At 43.0% G+C, this 25,382-nt stretch overlaps 1 protein-coding gene across 1 annotated transcript; it reads right to left on the bottom strand.

The window, feature by feature from the left end:
- Positions 1–5,293: 5,293 nt before the first annotated feature.
- On the bottom strand, positions 5,294–14,853 carry LOC123784961 (cytochrome P450 2G1). Its single transcript, XM_045786501.2, has 9 exons — positions 14,674–14,853; positions 13,921–14,083; positions 12,463–12,612; positions 10,885–11,045; positions 10,460–10,636; positions 9,569–9,710; positions 7,898–8,085; positions 7,639–7,780; positions 5,294–5,714 (listed from the first exon to the last, which is right to left on the bottom strand). The coding sequence occupies exons 1-9, from the start codon at positions 14,851–14,853 to the stop codon at positions 5,533–5,535; spliced, it is 1,485 nt and encodes a 494-aa protein (XP_045642457.1). The 3' UTR covers positions 5,294–5,532.
- Positions 14,854–25,382: the final 10,529 nt, after the last annotated feature.

Raw genomic sequence — 25,382 nt, forward strand, 5'->3', positions numbered from 1 at the left:
CTTACTTGTCTTGTAACAGGAAGTTTGTACCTTCTGATCAACATGCCCCATTTCCCCCAGCCCTCAGCCTCTGGAATCACCAATCTAACCTGTGTTTTTATAGAAGCGGCTTTTTGAGATTCTACATGTGAGTGAGATGCTGCAGGATTTGTCTTTCTCAGTTAGGGTGAACCCTAGGGAGACTGTGGACTGGAGTTAATAACAAGGTAGCAACACGCCCTCATCAATTGTGATTTCCTCTCACTATCTGTATTCCAAGTGCTCACTTGTCACATGTGGCTAGTGGCAATCCTGCCGGAAGGTGCAGGTCTAGAGGAAGAGGAAGTACCCCTCCACTCCTCCTCTCTTGGTCAAAATGGGAAAGAGAGGCTTGTAATTAGGTGTCATTAAAGTCATTAATTTCAGTGGTTAAAGAGAGTCTTGATAGCTCAGCCCTTGGGAGCAATGAGGTTGTCATCCTCTCTCCTTCAGTGAGTCTGTTTTGCACACCCTTCTTACATTGGGAGGGTTTGCCAATGCTCAGATCCTTGAAGTGGAGAGAAGGAAGCCCAGCCTCCAAGAACCAAGAAAGTTGCTCAGGTAACATCTGCTTTTCACTTAAAATTGTATCAAGTAGAAAATCAAAGAGACTTCGTTGAAAACATTTTTAGTAATTTTTTTTCAAGTTCTGGATCTTTCTTATTGGAGGAAAAGCACCAATTAATTCAGCTAGGGCTTGGTTAGAAAGATGGAGTCTTCTGTTTGTCCAAAAATTTACAGAAGATAGTTTCATAATACAAATATTTCACTACAAATTATAATGTAATTTTATGTTGCCTAAATTTCACTTTTCACTTTTATTGGTTGCTTAGTATCTTATTGTGTGAGATATGTCAGTCCCCTATAGATGGATATTGGAAGAGCCTGTCTCAACATGCAGTCATTTGACACACCCCCCTCCCCCTAGCCACATACAGATGATTCTTGGGCCTGGAACCCTTCCTCACCAGGAGATAAAGAGTCTACACAGGCTGTGCTGGGCGTATCACTTTGGCTAAGAATATCTATTCCTGCTGAAGCTCAATGAGTACTTCTTTGTTCTGTTTAAGCATACAGCACCTGGCTAACCCCACCGCTATATCTGTCCCCACAGAATGGGGACAGGGTCCCTCCATGTGGCACAAGAGAGGTGCAGTAGAGGTGAATTGTCCTGTGTCACCTGCTAGAAGAGACCTGCTGGTCATGAGGGATGAATGGGCACCATTAAAGCTGATGTAGCTGTCTCTCCTCTGTGTCAGTTCACCATTGTTCCGTCCAATACTTGACTGCATTGTATTTTCCTTAGAAACTCTGATACCAAGATCCAGTTGGCAAAAGTGTTTGGACTTCTATTCTTGGTGGTTGTCATGGTGATGATTTTTCCTTCCCTTCATGTAGTTGGAGTCCTCTCCTGGGATTGGTAACCAGTGCATGGTGTTCTTCTCCCTTGGGATTGTCAACCAATGCATGCTGCTCTGCTAGAAAATGCATATGTAGGTTATTTGTCTTATTTTTGTCTTTATAAACACAGTTGAAATGAACATCCTTGTGTTTCCATCTTTTGTTTTTAAAAGATTTTATTTATTTATTGGACAGAGAGAGACACAGCGAGAGAGGGAACACCAGCAGGGGGAGTGGGAGAGAGAGAAGCAGGCTTCCCTCTGAGCAGGGAGACTGATGTGAGGCTCCATCCCATGACCCCGGGATCATGACCTGAGCCGAAGGCAGACACTTAACGACTGAGCCAACCAGGCGCCCCTGTTTCCATCTTTGCACACTTTCTGAAGCATAACTATTGGGTCAAAAGGTATAGACAGAGAAGATATTGCTAAAACTCGAGATAAGTAGACAAATCACAAAAAATTAGAAAGAATTTGACTTCAAAAGTAATAATTTTGTTATTTAAAAAAAAAACCCTGTGAATTCAAGGTCAAATGCATCATGAACTCTCTTTACCCAAAGCCAAGAATAAAGGTCAGCATCTTCATTGCATGACAAATTGATAGACTCAATGAGAAAAATTCTGAATATAGAGTAGGTACATGGGTGAGGGATATAAATGGACAACTCGTGAAAGTAGAAATGCAAGGATAAACACACAAAAGTCCTGTCTCGTTACTAATCAAAGAAATAAAAACTTAAAGCATGGCGTGTCACCTTTTCTTGATCATTAAATTGACAGATTTTGAGAAGAATGACAATACATGTGTCTCATGAGGGAGCAGTGTGGGAAATTCTGGAAAGGAAATGATAAAAAAACAAACACGAAGGTGCTAAGGACGTGATAGATATGGATAGAGAGAGCCTTTCACAATCTACAGATTTAAAGTCTCAAGATCTCCTGGACAATCCAATCAAGAATTCGATTTGTTTTTATTGATGATCCATCTAACTGCCCAAGGGCAGAACCAGCCTCTAATAGCTGCAAGTTTATCAGCAGCCCAATCAAGAAAAGAAAACTGAAGTTCATGGTCCCCACGTTGCCTAGTTTTTCCTTCTGCCTCTTTCATCTTTCTGTTCTATAACTCTGGTTTTTGTTTTTGTTAGATGAAACCTATCTAATTACTGGTTTTCTTTGATACCAGTAATTAACATGCTGGACTGTGAGTCATGTGGTCATTGACTCTTTCCTGGTCACCTTAATGTCAGCAGATTCCAATAGTGTGCAGGACTGAGGACAGGAATGTGTCTGGAATGGCTGCATGCCTTGTAGCCCTGGGGACTTCTCCTCATGAGAGAAAGTGAAGGATCCTTGAGGGTCTAGAGCTCTTCGGTGCTTCATGCAGAGGGAGATTAGCAATCCTTTTCCCTATTTCATGAATTGGACTTGCACACAAAATCTGGCATCAGATTTTCACAGCTAATAATGTGTAATGACCATTGGGCTATATACTTGCTAAGTGAGTTGGTAGCTCTAAAGACTACTCATGGAAAGAGCAGTAGGGCTGTAATGATGTGTGTTTGTATGTCTATGTCTGTGGTGGGCATGGAGATGTGCTCCAGATCCCCCTTCGAGAACTTGTTGTTCAGCTGCAAAGAGAGCAGTGAGCTGACAGCCTCCAGCAGCAGTACCGTCAGGATCTACTTCAGCTTGGAGTCAAGTCCGTGCCCTCCCAAGAAAGCTCTAGACTGAGGACAGTTTTGGGGTAGGGCGTGACCGTTTGTGTCCAATATGAGACACTCCTAAAAGACAATCTTCAATCTCGATGTACCTTTTGATGGATTGAGACTCTGTCAGCTCTGCATGAAGATCTAGGTCTATTCTTGACCAATTTTCCTTCCTTTTTCATCCCACAAGTGTGTCACATCTACACCTGGGTTTGAAGACCTTTCTAACCATTCTGTTTCTTCCCTCTCTTATCATTCACAGGCATTACCCCTCCATGAAATGCTTGCCCTCCTAACTTCAACCCAGCCTTTGCTTTCCAGAAGAGCCAATGGACATATTGTATGTAAGGAACGACATTTGTTGTTTCTTGCCTATCCCATCTCAAAATCCCTTCCAATTTTGGGAGAATCCCAGTTGTGAGATTCTTGGTCAGGGGCCATCCACCACAGCAGCTAGAGGGACCATTTATTCTTCCTCACCAAACCCTGAGCCCTAAGACTTTAACGTGTGATTAACCGAATAGTCCTGCCTGGAACTTTGAATCATGAGGAAGTAATACAAAATGACAAATACAATCAGGAAGTTGTCCACAGTGGTGGCAATGGGTCAAGAGTCCCACAGCCATGGTTCAGTGTCCAGTGTTGCAGGGCTCCCTGAGGGGACAGTGGCGGCATCAGCCCCTGAGTGTTAACTCTTTTTTTTTTTTTTCCTACTCATATTCTGAGCCTGGGTCTCTGGGATTCACAAAATAATATGAACTTATTCATAAACTTACAGCAAACGTATATACTTGAGTAGCCACAGTCTATGTTCCCTAAAATTACAAAGCCAACTATTATGGGGACTCATGTACCTGGACATATGAGGTTAAAAGAGAAATTCCAAAGGATGAGGTCTCATTCCTCACCCTCTTTTTCTCCCACGCCACATCCAATTCATCAGCAAACCCTACCAGCTCCATCTTCATAGCAGATTCCAAGCCCATCACTTCTCCCTGCCTGTACAACAGGTATCTCTGCTTCCCACCCTCAATCTATTCTTCATGCAGCAGCCAGAGTTTGCTTTTAAAATATGTCAGTCAGTGTATGTCACCCTGTGCTCACCAGGAACCATCATTTCACTCAGGCTAAAAGCCAAGGTCCTAACTGAGGTGCACGAGGCTCCACACAATCTGGCCCTTATTAATGCCCTGCCTTCTTCCCATTCCCCTTACTCTTCCTCCTCCACTCCAGCTACAGTCTCCTTGTGGAATCTAGAACACACATGCACAGCCTCCTGCTTTACAACTCTGCAGTTTTTTTTTTATCTCCCTGCCAGAAACCCTTCTCCAACACCTTGTGAGACCTACCCCGTCCTGATCATAATCCCAATCCTGGAGTCTCTGCTGTTCTAACATACTATATCATTTACTTATTTGTTATGTTTATTCTTCATTGTCTACCTCTCCCACAAGAAGGAAACTCCACCAGGGCAGGAGTTTTGGTCTGCTTTGTTCACTGATGGATCCCAAGTACTTGAAGAAGATACTGGTACATGTTGGGTATTCAATAAATGTTGGTTGAATTAAATGAAGTATGAGGGAAAGCTTTCATCCACTGAGCAAGTTGATGGAGTTTGGAAATAGAATAAGAGAAGTCGGGGTGGCTGAACTATTCTTTAAAATGGAATGGGGAGAATTTGGATCTGAGAGTTGTGAAAGAAGTGCCCTCTAGACCAGGAAGGCAGGTTTAGAGGAAGAGACGATTGAAGGAGGTTGGGGCAAGGAGCCAGCAAGATGGTTGGGAATGGAGTATTAAGGGGGAATGTGGACCATCAAGTGGGAAATCTCTGGTGGTGGATTGCTAGAAAGGATAATTAATAACAGGGACGTCTAAAAGGTCATTTTAAGTAGTTTTCTATACCCAACAGTGCACACAACACACGAGATGCCTGCTACACACAACAGCCTCGATACCCTGGCTGCTTTTATTTTATTTTATTTTATTTTATTTTATTTTATTTTATTTTATTTTATGTGGGAGATGATAATCAGGGAGAAGAATACTGAACTACATTTGGGTCACTATCACATAAAGACATAGACTCTACAACAAGAATTTGGTGGAGACGGAAAGCACTCGCAGAGGGGAACAGGAGAACACAAATCCTCCAGATTGTTGCTGAAATCTCGGACAGCGCATTTCTTCTCCACTAGATGCAGCCCATATAGATCTCTATATTTGCAGGTGACCCTCCCTGACCCGCAGTCCCATGACAGTAGGAATAGTGCCTTCTCTTACAGCTGTTGGGAGAAATTGAAGCTGTCGTGAGCTCCTCTCCACCTTAGAGGAGATGAGGTGGTGGACCTGTATTTGTGGACAGAGCTCTGTTCTCCGACGGTTCCTTCCGCGCCCAATAGGCGGCGCTCAGCGGGCCTTGAGACAGAGCTCATAGATGGGAGGGATGTTGCCAAAGCCTGAGACCCTGGGTGTGATATCGATGTCAGCGGGGGGCACCAGCGAGTGTAGAGAGAAGTTCTGAAGGATGGAGGTGAAGTAGAGAAAGAGTTCCATGCGGGCCATGGCCTCGCCCAGGCAGATGCGCTTTCCTGTGGGCACAGGGGAGGGTGGGAGGGCGGCTCATATCTGTACCGGGATCATGAGGGCGTGGGGTGCATTCTCGCCCCATCACCCCTCAGAGCCTCCTCAGCATCCGTGGGCTCACGATAATGCCTCTTTTGTGAGGTTATTATAATGACTCGGTGGACTCCTCTAGCATCTGCCACTTATAGGGACTCAACACCTATCAGCTACTTTTCTGATGGCTTGATTCCATCAGATCCCAAGACGGAATGGTTCTAAGAAATCCTCGAATTTGAAGTTTCTGTTCATTTAAATTTCACAAAGATTTATCAAATGGCTACTAGGTGCCAGATGCTGGTGAGGGGAAAAAAAATAGAAAAGAAAGGTCACACTTAAATAATGCTTACTATTTGTTGGTCACCCTTCCCATGGTTTGGAGAGATGGATCTCCATTGTACAGACAGGGAACGGAAGTAACTCACCTATGACTCCACCCTTTGTAAGTGGTGGGGTTGGGACCTGGTTCCTAACCACAGCATTGATTCAATGTGGCTTATACTTAAAATACCATTCTAAGGTATTATGTCATGGGTCACAAGCTACTGTTCATTAGGGAAATCCACCTGCTGCCTATTTTTGTACTGCCTGAAAACTGTTAAAAAAGAAAACCACAGGCCCCAAATGGAGTCACTTATGTTAGGCCAAGTCAACAAACCAGGCTCAATATCTAACCTAATGGCAGTTCAACCTCCCCCAGAAATGCAGTCTTAACCAGTTAGAAGTTTTTTGATCAGCACAAATGAGGTGATCTGTCCCATGGGCCCTCTCCACCCACTAAAGGAAGATGAGGTAATCTGCGGAATAAGATCTTGCCATTTGCACTGACATGGATGGAACTAGAGGGCATCATGCTAAGCAAAATAAGTCAATCAGAGAAAGACAAATATCATATGATTTCATTCATATGTGGAATTGAAGAAACAAAACAGAGGATCATAGGGGAAGGAAGGAAAAAATAAAACAAGACGAAATCAGAGAGGGAGACAAACCATAAGAGACTCTTAACTATAGGAAACAAACTGATGGTTGCTGGAGGAATGGAGGGTGGGGGATGGGGTAACCGGGTGATGGGCTTTAAGGAGGGCATGTGATGTAATGAACACTGGGCATTATATGCACCTGATGAACCACTGAACTTTACCTCTGAAACTAATAATACAATATATGTTAATTAATTAAATTAAAAAAAAAAAAAGAACCCTTCCCCTTCCCCCAGGGGACGGTGACCTTGCCTATAACAATCCTTTCTTTTCTTTTGCTAATAGCTTCTTGCCCACTCTGCTCTCTATAAAGACCTTCCATTTCTTCAACTCCTCAGGCTCCCTTCTACTTACTAGATGGAATGCTGCTTGATTCACGAATCATTTAATAAAGCCAATTACATATTCAAATTTACTCAACTAAATATTTGTTCTTTAACAAAACTAAGGATCACATCTTTAAAAGGTTGAAAACTATCAAAAGAAAAATAATATTTTGTGACACGTGTGAATTCAATGACATTCAAATTTCTATGTCCATAAGTAAAGGTTTTGGCATCACACACACTCTCATGCATTTTCGTACTGTCCGTGGTCACTTCTGCGGCACAAGGGGGCAGCTGAATAGTTCAGGCTGCATAGTTCAGATTGAGACACTATGGCTGGCAAAAACTAAAATATTTTCTATTCGGTCCTTAACAGAAAAAGTTTGCTGATCTGTGTTTAGTACTATACCTTTTCTCATTATCACAGTCAATGGTTCTAATATCCCATGATTCTGGGATTCTGGGAAATAAAATTCAACTTCTCATTCAGACCTGAATGTCAAACACAGACTAATGATTGGGGGGTCACATCTAGCAAGTTCCTGAGGTGGTGGGGGGGGGGGATTCAGACCATAGAAACCTACCAGAGGAAAAAGGTACAAAGGCTTCATTCTTCTTGAAGCGGCCCTGTTCATCCAGGAAGTGTTGAGGATAGAAGGCATCTGGGTAGCGGAAGTATTTGGGGTCTTTGAGGACAGAGCCAAGCAGGGGGAACACATCAGTGCCCTGGAGTGAAAATGGGGACAGTTAGGAGAAATCAGTGATGGAATATGGGGGCAGGGAACCAGGAGGAGAAAGGAGTGACGTGGAGGGAGAAGGGGTAACAACGAGACCCAACTTCACCTTGGGCAGAAGGTAGCCTCGGAAGTGAGTGTCCCGGATGACATTATGGGGAACACCCATGGGTACGATATCTGTCAGTCTCTGTATCTCATGGATCACAGCATCCGTGTAGGGCATCTTGACTCTGTCGTCCACACTTGGGATCCGGTGTGGTCCAATCACCTGGTCAATCTCTTTATGGATTTTGGCTAGAAGGGGCCAGGAAACATAGCAGACAAGGACACAGGAGGCGTTTCTGAAGGCCAAGGCTAGGCTATGGGTTTGTATCTTTAGTACCTGTGGATCCTGAGGGAGTACACCATGTGTGTTTGCATTGCCTCTTTATTCTTAACACCTGACACGTTGGTGGGGTGCTCCCATCGGACCACTGAGAGGCACACAGCATGGAGCCTTGAGCCCCCTCTGGGATGTTTGGTCTTTATCTTGAAAGCACTAATGAGCAGCACAGTGTCCTGGTCCCAGATGTGTTCTCATACACAGATTTTTGACAGGATGAGGAAAATGTACAATACATAACCAGGACAGGATTGAAGCAAGTGACAGCAGTTATGTAACAGGAATTAAGAACACTATTGGTGCAGTTACCCCTCCCTGCATTTCCTGGATGAGTGACTCTGAACCTCTGTTTCTTCATCTTCCAAATGGATGTGTCCATTTGTCCAACAAGCTCATAGAGTTATAAAATTTACATAAATCCAGTGTGCAAGTAACTCGAACAGTGCCTAGGCACATAGCAGGTGTCCACTAAATATCTGATTATTTAGATATTTAGTTGTTATTATTATTATTTAGTAAAACACATCTCGGACAATGGAGGAGGGACTAGAAAAGTTTGAGTGAAAACAAGTTAGTCTCTTCCGTCATCTATACCAGGAAAAATCTGTTGGCTTGTTTTGAACTGCATTCAAAGGAAAAGACGCCAAAACTGGGGGGTTTCCTTAAGCAAGGAATGAGTTCCTCATCACTAGAGTTACCCAACTAGACCAGACTGCAATTTATTGGAGATGGATTCTACTGGATTCCGGCACTACAGGTGGCTAAATAATGGCCATCAAAGATATCTACCTCCTAATCCCTGGAACCTGTGCATGTTACCATAGAGGACAAAAGGGACTTTGAAGACATCATCAAGTTAAGGCTCTTGAGATGGGGAGATTATCCTGGATTATCCAGGTTGGCCCTAAATATAATCACTAGCATCTTTATAAGTGGGAAGCAGAAGGGTCAGAGTCAGAGGAGATGTGACCACTGAGGCAGAGAGATTTGAAGATGCTACACTTCTGCTTTGAAGATGAAGCAAGGGTCATGAGCTCAGGAATGCAAGGAATACAGCTCCTGAAGCTGAAAAGGCAAGGAAACTGATACTACCTTGGTTCAGCCCACTGAAATCCTGGGTGAACTTCTGAAATCCAGAACAGTAGGATAATAGATTTATGCTAATTTAAGCTACTAAATTTCTCATAATTTATTACAGCAGCCATAGGAAACTAACACAGGCACCGAGGAGAAGATTAATTAAATGGCCTTCTAAGTCAGAAATTGCAAGATTCTGTAGACTGCGATTCCAAAGTGCAAAGAGTGTAAGGCCGTGGGGTGCTAAGGTTTCAAGATTATGTCTTCTTCCCACTGGGAGTGGGAGTCACCAGGTAAGCAGCTCAGGTGGACACTCACCTTCCACTTCAGGATACTTCATCATTAGCAGCAATCCATACCGTAGTGTAGAGCTAACAGTCTCTGTGCCAGCAAAGAAGAGGTTGAGTGTAGTCAGGACCAAGTTCTTGAGATTGAATTCTGTGTGGGGATTATTTGTATCCTGAAAATGAAAGAGATAGGACACAGAATCACACTCTTCAGTCTTTATCTTCTTATTTTCTCCCTTTGTGAAAACACAATAGATGGTTAAACCAAGTGACTATCTGGGAGAGGAAACAGCCAGAGCAAAGGTCCTGGGGGGGCAGGAGTGTGCCTGGTGTGGAGAAGAACAGGAAGAAAGAGGCCAGTGTGATTGGAGTGGACAGTAGGGAGAATGGGACGAGAAAAAAGGAAAGATTTGGAAGTTCTACGACATTAAGCTCTATAATTGTAAACTTCCAAGTGCTGAGGTTTGTACAATACAAAATATACATAAATTTCTAAAATTCTAAGACTCTAAGATATACAAGTAGTAAGCTTCTAAATTTCTACATCTCCAAGACTTTAAAGTTTAAAGCTTAAACTCTTAAGCTTCTCAAATTCTTAAAGTCTAAGCTTCTCAAATTCTAAGACTGTAAAGACTCATTCTGGTTTTCTGTGTTTGTAAGTCTCTGGCAGTTGTAATCACAAATGATTTAAAAGGTATAAGTCTTAAGTATCCTTGCTCCTAAAATTTCAGATTCAAAGTTTATTTTAAAAGCGTATAAGTTTATATATGCCTTTACCGTTTCTATATCTCATCTATAAATTGAAGTCTACCATGTGAAACAATGCTTGCTTTTTTGTCTCCAAAATGTTTGCAGGCTAACGTTGCAGATGCTAGGGGATAGGATGATGAGAGAAAAGGATTGGGCAAAGGGTAAGAGGTACCTGGTACATCTTGATGAGGAAGCAGTCAATGAAGTCCCGAGGGTTTTGTGGGTCAAACGATGCTTCGTTGATCTTCACCCTAGAGGCAATGAAGTCCTTGAGTTCTTCTACCAAGTAGTAGATGCGATTGTGTCTTCCTGGCAAATATTGCATGATCCCAGAATACATGTCATATAGCTGTGGGGAATAGGCAAAGGGGGTTTGTCAGCCTTGGGCACCTGGGGCCAGCGTCTGGAGTCTGGAGTCACCTAGTTGGGCTCAACATCCAGCACTGGGTCTGAGGATTGGGTGAGTCCATTTGCTTCTTGGAGACTCCGGGTGTATTGTCACTTGCCTCCCAGGGTTGTGGGGAGGATTAAGTGAGGAATAGGCAGGTGCTTAGTTAACTGAGATTGGGGGTGGGCAGGGAGGTGGTTGGTGGGCACCTGTGCCCAAGGTGTGCTCATCTCAATGAAACTCTCATTGATCATCTGCAGCAGCTTCAGGAACTGCTTGTCCTCATAGTCAAAGCGGCTTCCAAAGACGACGGAACTGATGACGTTGGAGACAGTGCGGCTCAGGAAGAACGTGGGCTCGATGGGAGAACCTGGATGGTGGAAATTGTCTAGGTTGGAGACAATGATTAGGAGCCTGGGATGGGGAATCATTCAATCATGGATATGAGTCCTGGCTCCTCTGCTTAATAGCACGTGTTAGTTACTTCATTTTTGTGTTTTGAGTCTAGTTTTCCTAGTATGCAAATTGGTTAAGCAACCACCAAACCTGAGGCTTCACTATAATTATCCACGTGAACTGCTTAGCACTGTCCTTGTCATGTAGTAAGCATTCAAGAAATGCTGGTGGAGTTTAATACTTTTTGGTATTAGTATTTAACTGTGTTTGTGTTGTAGGGTCACAGATTTGGGAAAGAGTCATGGTAGGGGACACATTAAAAAAAAAGGATGGCTGGATTCTGTGTATCTCTATTAATGATTCCATTTGAGCTATTAGAAAATTCTTCCCTTGGCCTCAGCTGCACCATCTAAAATAGAATGCTGGATCTGGGGACAATTTCTCCAAAACAATGCTCATATTCACAAATACACAATTTTGCAAATAATTTCTGGGTGTATGTGGACATTCAAAGCCTTTATGGGGGCGCCTAGGTGGCTCAGTTGCTGAGCGTCTGCCTTCGGCTCAGGGCGTGATCCTAGAGGCCTGGGATCGAGCCCCACATCAGGCTCCTTGCCCCACTGGGAGCCTGCTTCTTCCTCTCCCACTCCCTCTGCTTGTGTTCCCTCTCGCTGGCCGTCTCTCCCTCCGTCAAATGAATAAATAAAATCTTAAAAAAAAAAAAGCCTTTATGTAGACTGTTTAGTTAGCATCTATGAAGCTTAGAAGAAAAACTCTGATTTAGAAAAATTTATCTCTCTTTCTATATCTTATCTATTCCTCTTTGTATTTCTTTGCTGCTGTGTCTTTTTTTCCTCTAAATCCCATTGGTTCCAGACCTTATTTTGGGGCAGGGATTGGATTCCTTAAAAAATATAATCAGATGGGCATAGAGTTTCAGATTTGCAAGATGAAAAAGTTCTAAAGATCTGTTTCACAACAATGCAAATACACTGAAAAAGATACTTAGGAATGGTTAGGATGGTAAAATTTTATGTTATGTGGTTTTTATGACAATTGTATGTATGTATTATATGTATACCTATGTATGTAATTAAATTTGATCCTGTCACCAGAAAAAAGCACTAATTTACATATTGCAAAAGTCTGCCATGATTTCAGGAGTTCACAAAATCCTTGAGATCCACTGATTAAAGCTTCTGAACAAGTGGTCCCTAAGGGGCTTTCATGCTGACTTTTAACATGGAACCTGGCTAGAAATCTCAGTAAACCCTTAGTCTTTTTCATCCTCTCCCACTCTAGAGCTTTCTCCCACCTAGGCCCATCTTCTGACCTGAGCTCTCTATAACCATTCAGTCACCTTTTAGCCCTGCCCCTTGTGGCCCCCATACCCTTGGTCTTCCGTAATTCCTCTAGTAAGAAGCCAGCTTCCTCCTGGATCCGTTCCTCAATGCTCCGCTTTCCCATTCCGAAGTCCCGTAGAATGGTCAGGGAGAAGCGTCGGAGGATCCTCCATCGTTCTCCGTTAGCCAGAGCTACACCTGCCAAAATCTCCGTGTCAGCCTCCTGCCTCCCCTCCCCTTCCTGTGTCCAACTCTGTGCTACACAAGGATGGGGACAAATTATGAAAGCTCTAGACTCTGGTCTCAGGGAAGCCCCTCTCAACCTCCCAGGCTTGATGGAGAGACCATGGTTCCCTCCCTACAGGACCCTCAAAAACAGTCTAGGATTGAGATGGAGGGAAAGGAGATCAGGCTAGGGCTGATTGAGGGAGATAAAGGAGAGTTTCTTACAGGATAAAGACCTAGAACTGGTTAAATAACTAGTGGAAGGTTGAGGGATGTATAGGTAGAATGCCATTTACAGTACCCTAGTATGGAGAACTACTTCTGTCTTCAATACGCCACTTGGATTCTCTAGATATATGCATACATGTACACAGAAGCTCACATCTGTACATCAATATACCTACCGTGTAGTAAGAAACATTTAGAAATTACCAGATGTACATGGATTGATCATTAATGTTTGGAAATTTAATGAAATTATTTTGATGGATTAATGAATGGAAGGAAGAGTTTTTGACTGGAATGACTGATGGATAGATGAAAGACTCATTGGATGAGTAAAGGGTTAATGAATAGATAGTTTGAGATGAACGGATAAATGGTTGGAAAGATTTATGGATTGAAAGATTAATTGACGGGTGAATAATAGAAGGGTTAATGAATGGATGGATGGAATCATGGATAGGTGGGTAAATGGAAAATTAATTCATAGATGTACAGATAAATTGAATAGAAAGATACAGAAAGGCTAATTAATAAATGGATGTTTTTGGTGGACGTATGGATCCATGGAAAAGTGGATAAATGGAAGGGAATAGATGGATGGATGGAAGTATGGAAAGAATACCGTGAGGCTGCTTGGAACTGAAGGGTGTGAGTAGTTAGAGATGGATGTATAAGGCACACTAGAAAGATATCTACCTAAATGGAGATGGCAGAGACCTGTGGGTTGGGTGTGTGTGTATATATAGGGAAATAAGAAGTAAGGTTAGCTGTAAGGGCTTCAGTGGGTACACAGTGTTACTAATCCATTAAAAACACAAGTAAAGCAGCAGATACTCAAGAGTCAGATGGTTTGGATTCAGAACAAAATGGTTCCACTTACTGTGTGATATTATCCAACCTTTCTCACCCTCAGCGTCCTCATTTGCAAAACCAGTAAGACATTAATAGTTCTCTCAAAGGAGCCAATGCAATAATTCATCCAGAGTACTTATCAAAGAACCTGGGACATAAGAAGTATATCATAATCATTTTGTTGTTGTCATTGTTGTTACTTACCATGACCTTGGAAATTTCGCTCTATTGAAGCCAGTTCTCCGCGGCCACTGAACTCATCTGCTCGGTCTACCAGGGCCTCCTTCACTGCCTCATGTCCACATAAAACAACTACTGGCCGGGGACCCATATACACAGTGAAGACTGGGCCATACTTCTCCTTGAGCTGGGAGTGAAGGAAGACATAAGAGGAGGGAGCTGATTGGAGCACCAAGTATAGACCAATCAAGGACTTTAGGGTGGAAATTTCAAGAGGGTGCAAATGTAGGAATAACAGATAAAGTTGAGTCTTGGGCTTGGGAGAACTATTGAGAAAAAGGCATAGATGCTTTGGGTGCTGTGATCCTGGGCAAGATCCCCCAATGCCTCCACAAACCTTAGCTTCCTCATCGGTAAAATGGTGGACCTGGATGAGCTGGACTCCAAGATCTATGTTTCCCTCTCTGCAGTGCTCAATTTCTAGAAACCTAAGATTTCACAATACTGAGTGTCAATGTTCTAAGCCCATCAGAGTGCATGAGTTCTTGTGTTTAAGATGTAAGGTGCTATGATTCCAAAGTCCTGAGATTGTGAGAGTCTTAAGTTCCAGTGTGCCAGGAGTCTGTGTTACCAAGAGTTTAAGATTTTGGAATTTCAGTATTCTAAGGTTTATTAAGTCTGTGTTTCCAAGAGTCTGTGTTTTAGATGTTACAAGGTCATACAGGTGTCTATAGAATTAGTTGCTTCCAGCTCTGTGAGAGGAGTAGTCAGACTTACCTTCATGAAAGACTGAAAAGTGGCATCAGTACGGACTTGCAACACGTTCCCCAGGAAGGGTATTGGTGTGGGCCCAGGGGGCAGCTTCCCCCCCTTGTTGTTCCGTTTCCAGGCAATGAGGATGAGTAGACAAGACAAGGAGAGTGCCAGAAAGATGGTGAAGGCCCCTCCTAGCTCCATGGTGTCAGGTTGAAGGGTTGTGTCCAGGGAACCATATCCTGCTTAAATATGTTCTGGGAAATGAGCTGTGCAGAAATCTGAACACCCTGAGATTCAAGTTTTCCGGGTATGGATGCCATTAGAGAGGATATTGTTTTATCTGGGGGGTGGTTATATAACCTATAATCTCCCACCTGAATAAAGATGGATTGAATTCACCCAGGGAAATCAACTGGGGCCATCCCTCTTTCTTCATATTTCTAGTCTCAGCTCAAACCCTAGTTCAACATGTCTTGGTAGGATGTGGGAGGCAGCTGAACATCATTTTTAGACTATCACATTCAGGAATCAGACAATCTGGGTTCAAATGTCAACTCCACCCTTTCTTCATTGGTGAGTCACCTAACCCTCTTGGCCTCAGTTTCTGGAATCTGTCAAAAAATAGGGTAACCATACTGTTTTAGAAAATCTTGGTAAAGAACAAAGATGACTCCTTTCTCTGTGCCAGATCCTAACTAATCAATTTCTTAAAAAATACAGTAAGATGAAGATTTAGAATAGCAAAAGAAATAACTCAATTGAAAGGTTTTTTTTAAGATTTTATTTATTTTTAGAGAGAGACAGAGTGCAAACAGGGGTAGGAGCAGAAGGGAGGGAAGAAGGAGGGGAAAGAATCTCAAGCAGATTCCACACTGAGTTCAGAGTCCAATGTGGGGCTTGATCTTACCACCCTGAGATCATGACCCGAGCCTAAACCAAGAGTTGGGTGCTCAAATGACTGAGCCACTCAGGCACCCTGAAAGGGTTTTATTCAACAAGTTCTCTTGTTTGTACTCAAGGTGATATTAAATAGTAATAATCAAAAATTACTTGTGTTGGTTTATCAGGACTTTGCTGGTGTACATTGATTTTCAAAGTCTAAGATATAGAGACCATCTCTGAGCCCCAGGCTCCAGTGGGGAAGAATATCTCCAGAATCATGGCATACTGATTGCTCTTGTAATAATTTAAATAAATGGTTTTCAACTCCTTTTGTACCAAATATTTCTAAGTATTTACTGTCCTGAAACATAATTCTGAGATATTATATCCTACCTATACATTAAAGAAAATCAAATGTCCTTCTCATGTGTCCAGATTCTCAGACTTGGAAAATAAATCCCTTAGGGAAGCTGCCAGTTTAGGCATAAGGCCTGATTGGCTGAGTTGAGGCATTCTATGTCCAAGAGAATTGGTGGAGATTCTCGGAAAAGTGAGCAACTCTACGGCAACACCTTCTAGATCTTCGAGGCTGCTAGGATGTCCTTTCTGGGAGTAAGAAAAACATAGCTCTAAGCTGCCTTCTGGGACGCCCCCCCCCCATCTCTGGCTTCTCCCTTCCATTCTGATCTCCCCCACAACACACACACACTTACACCCATTCAGGACTAGTCCCTTAATTGTCTGTGATGGTGGGGGTTGAGTATGGTCTTCCCATTCAGACAGGAAAGGAGAGGTGTCCTTAGAACAGCCCCTCTCGCCATCCCACTCTAGGCAAGAAGCCGGGAGTGGAGGCATGAACTCAATGGTGCAAGCAAGTTAATGAGGAAAAACAGCTGCAGAGAAGCATAGGGGAGAGGTGGATTGTGTCAGGTGTTATGTGATGGAGACAGAGACCAAAACTAGAGAGAAACAAAGAGAAAAGAAGGCTGCAGGGGTACTTGGGTGGCTCAGTTGGTTAAGCATCCAACTTTTGATTTTGGCTCAGGTGATGATCTCAGGGTCCTAGGATCCAGCCCTGTGTTGGGCTCTGTGTTCAGTGTGGCTTGTCCTTCTCCCTCAGCTCCCTGCCCCTCCACCCACCAGGCCCTTTCTCTCTCAAATAAATAAATAAGTAAAATTAAAAAAAAAAAAGACAAGAAAAGAAAGGGGAGTGAAGAGAAATAGAACCAGAGTGAGATTAAAATAGAGCAGAGAGAGAGAGAGAGAGAATGAATCAAAGATAGGTATCAAGGAAGACACAAGAGACTAAAGGAAATTCAAAGAAACAGAGAGAGGGAGAGACAATCAGAAAAGAAAAAAAAAAAAGGACGGGAAAAGAAAGCTTCAGTGGGACAGAACTAGAGACTGAAAAAGAGACATATGGCCAAGGAAGAAGAGACAAGAGGAACCCAGAGAGATAGTACTCTCTCCCCCTCTCTTCTCCTCCCTCTCTTATCACTGAAAAACCATTGACTCAGAGGTGGAGATGGACATGGAGACAGAGGTAAAGAAACAAAGAGATATGGAGACAGAGACAAACCCAGAGCAAAGTGAAATGGAGAGAGAATGATATGGGTTTCACAGGGTGCGAGCATGAAATGGATCCTGGATCATTTTAGGCCTAGTCACACACCTCTCCTCTGGGACTGAGAAATGCTGTGATGCTACCAGGGAGGTCATTATTTATTTATTGTCATCTCTGTGCCAGGCACTGAGCTATGTGCTTGACATGCAGGGCACTTCTAACCCTAATGTCCCCTTTACAGGATAGGGCGTATGGACAATGCTATACCGGGGACAGCACTCTGACATGTCCGGAGACTGACTTACATGAAGCCCCTAGGAAAGTGAGCGTCCCTCTTGGAGGCTTCCTCCTCTGTATATGGGAGATGACAATAGTACCTCCCTCATAGTGTTTTTGAAGTTTGGCACAGGATGAAGAGCTCAACCAATGTGAGGTTTTTAGCACCATCGGACAATTGTAGAATGGCATGATCCTTAGATTCCCTGCACACACCTTGGACAGTATCTTGCCTTGGTTTTACCCATCTGGAAAATGGGGTAAATGATTCTATTGATCTTTTAGGGCTTGGGGGACTATTCAGTGAGTTATGGCACACAACAAACACTTAATAAATATCAGTTCAAATGAAAATTAGAGTGCCATTGGGCACAGAACCAGGACCAGGAAAAGCTGGGTGGAGAAAGGACATGGAAACCTGGAGAAATCTACTGGCTTCCCTCTTGGCTAGAGGGGAGAATACCTAGAAGTGAAATTTTTTTTTTCTGAGGAGGCAAGATAAGGGTCTGCAGATCTTCATGCATTGTCTAAGAAGACCCATTATGGGAGGTGTTTTATGGGATCATTTCAAGACTGAGCTAAACACCCCAAGCTGGCCTTTTTCTAAGATTCTGTGTTTCTCAGAATCTGTTGTTCTAATGTTTGAGGATTCCAGAATTCTATGATTTTCAGCTTTCAATGACCTACAGGTTCTTCTAGCTGGGAATGGGGGTGAGCTTTAGAAGCGGGAAGAGCTGTGGGGAGAGGGGCCGGATGACCTCTCACCTCTTTCTGGACGTTTTCGTCAGGAGCAGAAAGGTATAGTTGGTGCATACCTGTTGCTCTCAGTCACACCGAAATAAACTTGTAGAGTCTTAGGAACCAAAATCTAGATGGTGAATGTGGCACAGGGATCATTTTTCTATTAGACAGTAGGAAGGATAGTGAGTGGGGCTTCTGGATTTCTTTCCTTCTGCTAAGAAAAATTATTCAAAACATGCGAATAAAGAAAAAATGATTTATGGGACTTTTTCATGTCAAGCTAGGCATATTATCTAACAGGTCCTTTTGAAGATAATCTCATTCCAAAAATGGATTGTTACTTTGTTTACACAATTAATCAGGGTCTAAGCTTTTTACAATTCTGCAAAACTGCTAAGTCATGATGGCAATCTTTTCTGTTTGGTAGAGAAGGTGACCTTCCACCAAAAATTTAAAAAAATAATAATGCCATCAAATCAGACATTAGCCAGTTTTGTATTTAACTCAGAACTTCTTTCTTTTTTCCTATAAAAAATCCTAGGGTTTCATTTGTCTTTTGAACCAGATTTTTATATCTGGCTCCCTCATTAAGGCATTAAATAATCTTTGACACATATACATCTATTTTGAGAGTTATGTTTTTATCATTTTGAGAATTCTCCTTCCTTTATTCCCTCATTTTCATCTTCTCTTCCTTCCTGTCTCCCTTCATCTTCCCTCTTCCTCCATTTTTTTCTCATCTCTTTCTCTCTCTATGCCCCTTCTCCCCCTCTCTTCCCTCTTTCAAAGACCCTCCCCTCTCTATCTTCCTTCTTTCTTCCTTCATTCTGTCTTTCATCTCACTGCTTCCCTCATTTTGTCTTTTCTCTTTTCTTTCTTTCTCCTCCCCATTCCTCTATCCCTCCCTCCATCAAATGGTGTGTGCATGACCGGAATGCCAGAGGAAGACAAAGAAGAGAGACATAATGGGACAGTGGAAATATTACAAGAAAGAATGGCTGGGTTTTTTTTCCAAAAGTCATGACAGACACCAAACCACAGATCCAAGCAGCTCAAAGAATACCAATGGAGTGAATACCAAAAACCCCACATGTAAGCATATTATATTCAAACTTCAGGAAACCAAAGACAAAGAGAAAATTTTATAGGCAACCAGAAGAAAAAAACCCACCTTGTTCCTAATGGAAAAGGATAAGTATCATAACAAACTTCTCTTAGAAATCATGCAGCAAAAAAAAAAAAATAAATAATAATAATGGAGGGATATCTTTTAAGTGTTGGAAGAAAAAAACTGTCAACGAAGAATTCTATATACAGCAAAGACATCATTCAAAAGTAATGAAGAAATTGTAATAGGATGTATGGTGACAGATGGTAGTTATACATGTGGTGAGCAGAGCACAATGGGTAAACTTGTTGACTCACACTATATTGTACACCTGAAACTAATGTAATGTTGTGCATCAACTATACTCAAAACGATTTTTTAAATATTTATTTATTTATTTGACAGAGAGAGAGACAGCCAGCGAGAGAGGGAACACAAGCAGGGGGAGTGGGAGAGGAAGATGCAGGCTCCCAGTGGAGGAGCCCAATGCGGGGCTCGATCCCAGAACCCCAGGATCACGCCCTGAGCCAAAGGCAGATGCTTAACAACTGAGCCACCCAGGCACCCCTCAAAACAATTTTTTTAAGTAAAAGAGAAATGGGGAGTTATTATTTGATAGGTCCTGTTTCAGTCTGAGATGATGAAAAACTTCTGGAAATGGACAGTTGCACAGCAATGTGAATGTACTTAATGCCACTGAACTGTACACTTAAAAATTATTAAAATGGTAAAAATTTTTAAAGATTTTATTTATTTATTCGACAGATAGAGACAGCCAGCGAGAGAGGGAACACAAGCAGGGGGAGTGGGAGAGGAAGAAGCAGGCTCATAGCGGAGGAGCCTGATGTGGGGCTCGATCCCATAACGCCGGGACCACGCCCTGAGCCGAAGGCAGACGCCTAATGACTGAGCCACCCAGGCACCCCTAAAATGGTAAATTTTTATGTTGTGTTTATTTTACTAAAATGTAAAATGAAAGACAAATAAAGATTCTCATAGACAGGAACGACAACAACACCACCAAACAAAAAGCAGGGTAGGGGAACTGAACTTATTGCTACCATATTGCCCTTGTAAGAAATATTAAAGGCATTTCTTCAGTCAAGGGCAGAGAGAATCTTCAGCCTGCTCCATGCTCAATGAGGAGCCTGATGTGCGTCTCCATCTCATGACTCGGAGATCATGACCTGAGCCCAAGTCAAGAGTTGGATGTTTAACCAACTGAGCCACCGAGGACCCCTGCACAGAAAATTATTCTGGCAAGAAACAGAATCTTTACTGTCTAGGCAGATTACACAGAAAGTAAAGAACAATAGTTTATATTCTAGACAAAGGTATTAGTGAATACTCCAAAGAAGCAAGCCCATCAAACCTGAATGAACTTGGCTAATATTTTAACACACTTCATAGCATCCTTTCGGACTGTAGAATTATGAACGAAGGCAAGGAAAACTCACTTCCCAAGTGTTATCCTTCATTTTGCTCTTTCGTATTCTGGAGCAAACGGACACTATACCCAAGGAAAGCAAGTCTCTCCGAGGCGGTCCACAGGTCAAAACAATACCAAGATGGCATTTATGCAAATACGCCATGCTCTCATCATTGTTATCTTCAAATGGATCCATAAATATTTAAAAATTTCCTCAGTCTCAGGGCACCTGGGTGGCTCAGTCAGTTAAGCGTCTGCCTTTGGCTCAGGTCATGATCCTGGGGTCCTGGGACTGAGCCCCATGTTGGGCTCCCTGCTCAGCGGAGAGCCTGCTTCTCCTTCTCCCTCTGCCTACCGCTCTGCCTCCTTGTGCTCTCCTATCTCTCTGTCAAATAAATTAATTTAAAAAATCTTCAAGAAGAAATTTCCTCAGTCTCAACAGTCACTACAGTAAATAGAAATAGACCTTGCCCACATAAACAAATCTCTTTGGGGTCCTCCATAAGAGACTAAAGAAAAAGTAACCTGAGAAACACTGCTTTTGGACAAAATTACTTTTTTCCCTAAAAAAACAAAAGCACATACACAATTGTATTTCTCTGTCATTATTGATCCTAGTCTGAATCACTCATGTATATTTTTTTAATTTTAAAAAGATTTTTATTTATTTATTTATTTATTTATTTATTTATTTATTTATTTAGGCAGGGCTGTTGCAGACCAAGGGGGAAGGAGAGAATCTGAGGCAGACTCCATACTTAGCAGAGAGCCCAGCATGGGATTCAATCCTCCCACAGAGAGATCATGACCTGAGCCAAAACAGAGTTGGACACTTAACTGACTACACCACCCAGGTACCCCTGAACCACTCCTATTAATTTTAATGCTTAACCAAAGTAACTAGTATCTATTTCACAGAGAAACCTAGGGTGGTGGGGAAGGCGACAGCTGAGAACTGTCTCTCTCATACCAGCATTTCAGCAGACCAGCAAAACTTTCAATACAATATCCCTTTTACACCTTTTTAAAAGTGACAAAATGGGGGTGTCTGGGTGGCTCAGTCAGCTAAGCGTCCGACTCTGGACCTCAGCTCAGGTCTTGATCTCAGGATTTTGATCTCAGGGTTTTGAGATCAAGCCCCACGCTGTGCTCCACACTGGGCATGGAGCCTACTTAGAAAAAAAAAATTAGAAGTGACAAAATGAACATGTTCATTAAAGTGACTATAAGTCAGAATATTTGCATAGCATGTAAAAATAGAAATAAAATTTATATACGTTTACAATTATGCTTAGTCACCACCGTTGCAAGATTGTGTTGCAATCCATCAAATTTTAACGAAGTCCAAGGTTTCAAGACCTTCGAAATTACTTCAAACTGACATACAAAAGACACAATTACTATTGAAATAAAGCTTTTCGGAATAATGACTCAATTTAATTGAGCAAAAACGTACATTTTAAAATATGTTAACCATTATGTGGGAAGTAATGTTAGTTTTGATCCTCAGGGCTACGTGCCTGGATCAGCAAGTTATTCAGCTAGTGGCTCTAACAAGCCCCAAATCTCATTAACTTAACGCAAGAAGATTTATTTCTTACTTACATGAGACACATGCTGCTGTTCCTGTCCTAACCTAGCTACAAGGGCTATTGGGAAATGTAACCTTGTATGCCCAGGAGAAAAAAACAAGGTTGGTGAACACTTAGCCAGGTCCTGTCAGAATGCCGATTTTCTTTTCTTTTTTTTTTTTAAAGATTGTGTTTATTTATTTGAGGGAGAAAGCACAAGCAGGAGGAGGGGCAGAGGGACAAGCGGACTCCATGCTGAACCTGAAACAGGGCTTAATCCCAGGACTCTGAGATCAGGACCCAAGCCAAAGGCAGGTGCTTAACAGACTGAGCCACCCAGGCACCCTTCTTTTTTGTTTCATCGCCATCTCTTTTTACTGTCCTGATAAAAAGACAAATAACAGTTGCAACATGCTTTTAATTAATTTTGAAGAAAGACTATGTTTTCCTGAAATGTGACACTATTTCCAAACTGGACTGCGTGGATATTTCTGCTAAGGGGCTTTGCACACCGTTTCAGGGGTCTCACAGAAGCCCTCTCATCCTAGTTATGTACCCTGGGTTAAGATTTCCCTGGCAAGAGGAATTTTAACAACCCTTCCTATAAAGAGGCATCCAGGGGCTCTAGCTTGTATCCAGGAACACCAGCCCCAACCTTCCCAAGGAGACCAATCTGCCTCCGACTCAATGGGAACCCCTATCATGTGGTCTAAGATTCTCAGGGCTGAACCCATAATCCCCATATTAGTTTCCTGGGGCTGTGGTAAGATAGCACTACAAACTAGATGGCTTAATACAACAGACATTTATTCTCTCACAGTTCTGGTGGCCAGAAGTCCAAAATCAAGGTGTCAGCAGCGCCATGTTCTCTCTGAAGGCCTTAGGGGATGACTATTGCTTAACTCTTCCTAGCTTCTGATGGTTGCTGGTAATTCTTGGTGTTCCTTGACTTCTAGAAGCATGATCCCAATCTCCACCTCCATCATCACATGGCATTCTCCCTGAGTGTCTGTGTTTGACTTCACATAGCATTCTCCTCTCTGTGTCTGTGTCTCTGTTTTGTCTTCTTCTAGGATGCTAGCCATTGGATTAGGGCCCACCCTAGTCCAGAAGGACCTCAACCTAATTAATTGTGTCTGCAAAGACCCTGCTTCCAAATAAGGTCACATGTTGAGGCTCTGGATGGACATGAATTGGGGGGTATGTACTATTCAAACTGGGACAATACCATATCCTTCTTCTCATCCTTTAGTGCACCCCATACACACAGTCTCCTGGGACACCAAAACAGGAAGCCAGCCTCCTCCTGGATCTGCTCTTTTTCCCCAACCTTAAGTCTTGCAGAAAATTCAAGAAGTAGCAAAAGATCTTCCCATGTTCCCTGTTGACCAGTCGCACCCGCTAACCCCTTAAAGTCTAGTTTTGCTTCCTCTTACTCATTAGCCAGGGTTGGGGACATGTGAGGAGCAGTCCTGGGTTGTTCTTTTAAGGAGTTCCCTCTTTCCTTCATGTGCCCACCTTCATGGCGACCCACGCTGTAGGGAGAGTGGAGTGGGGGCAGCGCCAGACCCTCGTGTCAGATCCGTATGAGGCCCCTTCTTCTTTACCCTCTTTCTATCCCTCACAGCCCAGGAGGCTGAAACCCAGGATAGGAGCACGTCTAGTCGATAACATGGGACGGTGGCTCAAGCAGTGATAGGGAGTGAGCATATGTGTCGGGATGAGACCAGTGTATGAGTGATGATGAAGAGCCCAGCCTGGGTCATCTGGAACCTCCCAGAAGCCCATTTTTTATTCTTCCTGCTGTGCCTTCTCCCCATAAGGTCCCAGCTCATTGTTCCTTCCCTCCCTTCCTCTTTTCTTCTAAAGTTGGACAAAGAGATCAGATCTCAACTTTTTCACTCCTAAAAAAAAAACAAAAAACAAAAGGTGGCTCAGGATTCAATGAGTGGGTCACACTGGAAAGCTGGGGAGGAGGGAAAGTGAATCAGTCAGTGTGGAATTTCCTGATGAGGGTGACATGGAGAGGGAGGAGGATCAAAGCTGATAGAGATGGATCCAAGCAAGGACTGGGTGGAAGGATGTATGACTGAATGATGGAAAGGACGATGAATAGTTGGGAGGATGGATGGATGGATGGACAGCAGGATGGGTGGAAAAATGGAGAAGAATCACTGGATGTGGGTGGATTGATGGACAGTTGAATGGGAGGGTGGCAAACATGTGGAAGGTGGCACGTGCTGGTGAAGGGAAGGATGAAGAAGTAAGTGCACTGAGAGATGGATAAGAGGATGCAATGATGGACAAAAGAGTGGATGGATGGCTAAATGGAGGCCCAGTAGGAGAGAGGAATGGAGAAGCACAGGGTGAGTGTATCAGAGGACAAAAGATAGAAGAATGGCTGGTACTGGAAGGGTGCATAGGCAGACTGTGAGGTTGGCCTCGTTGGATGTGAACGGGAGGACCGAAGGGAAGGTTGAATGAACCACCGTGGAGGGGAAGGGTTTTTTGAAACGGGTGCAGGGCAGTGAGGGATGAATGGATGGATCTTAGAGGGGCATGTCTCTCTGAGGCTAGAGCTTTATGGTTTCTATACATTTGGGGTTAGGGGCGATCACGTACAAAGTCACAAGAGAAACAAATGTTCTGTTAGTATCAGAGACCCCAAAATAGCAGTGGCTTAAGCAAGGTAAGTATATCTCTGACATGTTAATCTGAGTATCAGCAGTCAGAGGCTTACACGGCAGCTCCAGTGCTAAGAACCTATGTTTCTTTTGTCTTTTGCTCCACAATTCCCCAGGGCAATGCCCTCCCTGATCCTCTCAGCTCACCACCTCATGTGCTGGGTCTGCATTCTGATCAGCAGGATGGTGGGGCATGGGAGTGGAAGGCAAAACCTGGAAGTGGTCACACGTCACCCTTCGCCTCTCATCTGGGCACAGTCTTCATGTCATGCCTAGCTGCAAGGGAGGCTGGAAAATGTAGCCTTATTTTGGATGGGCTTGAGCTAAGCTCAAATTCAGAGAGTCTATTACCTAAGAAAGAAGGGATAAATGGATGTAAGGGAACAATTACCAGCGTCTGCCATGGGGATCGACCCTGGGGTTGATAAGGAAACCAAAGAAAAACAATCTGCAAACAGCACGGTTGATATTCAGC

The sequence above is a fragment of the Ursus americanus genome, chromosome 21 (assembly GCF_024610735.1).
Source record: "Ursus americanus isolate L20-20 chromosome 21, mUrsAme1.1.p, whole genome shotgun sequence".
Taxonomy (NCBI): domain Eukaryota; kingdom Metazoa; phylum Chordata; class Mammalia; order Carnivora; family Ursidae; genus Ursus; species Ursus americanus.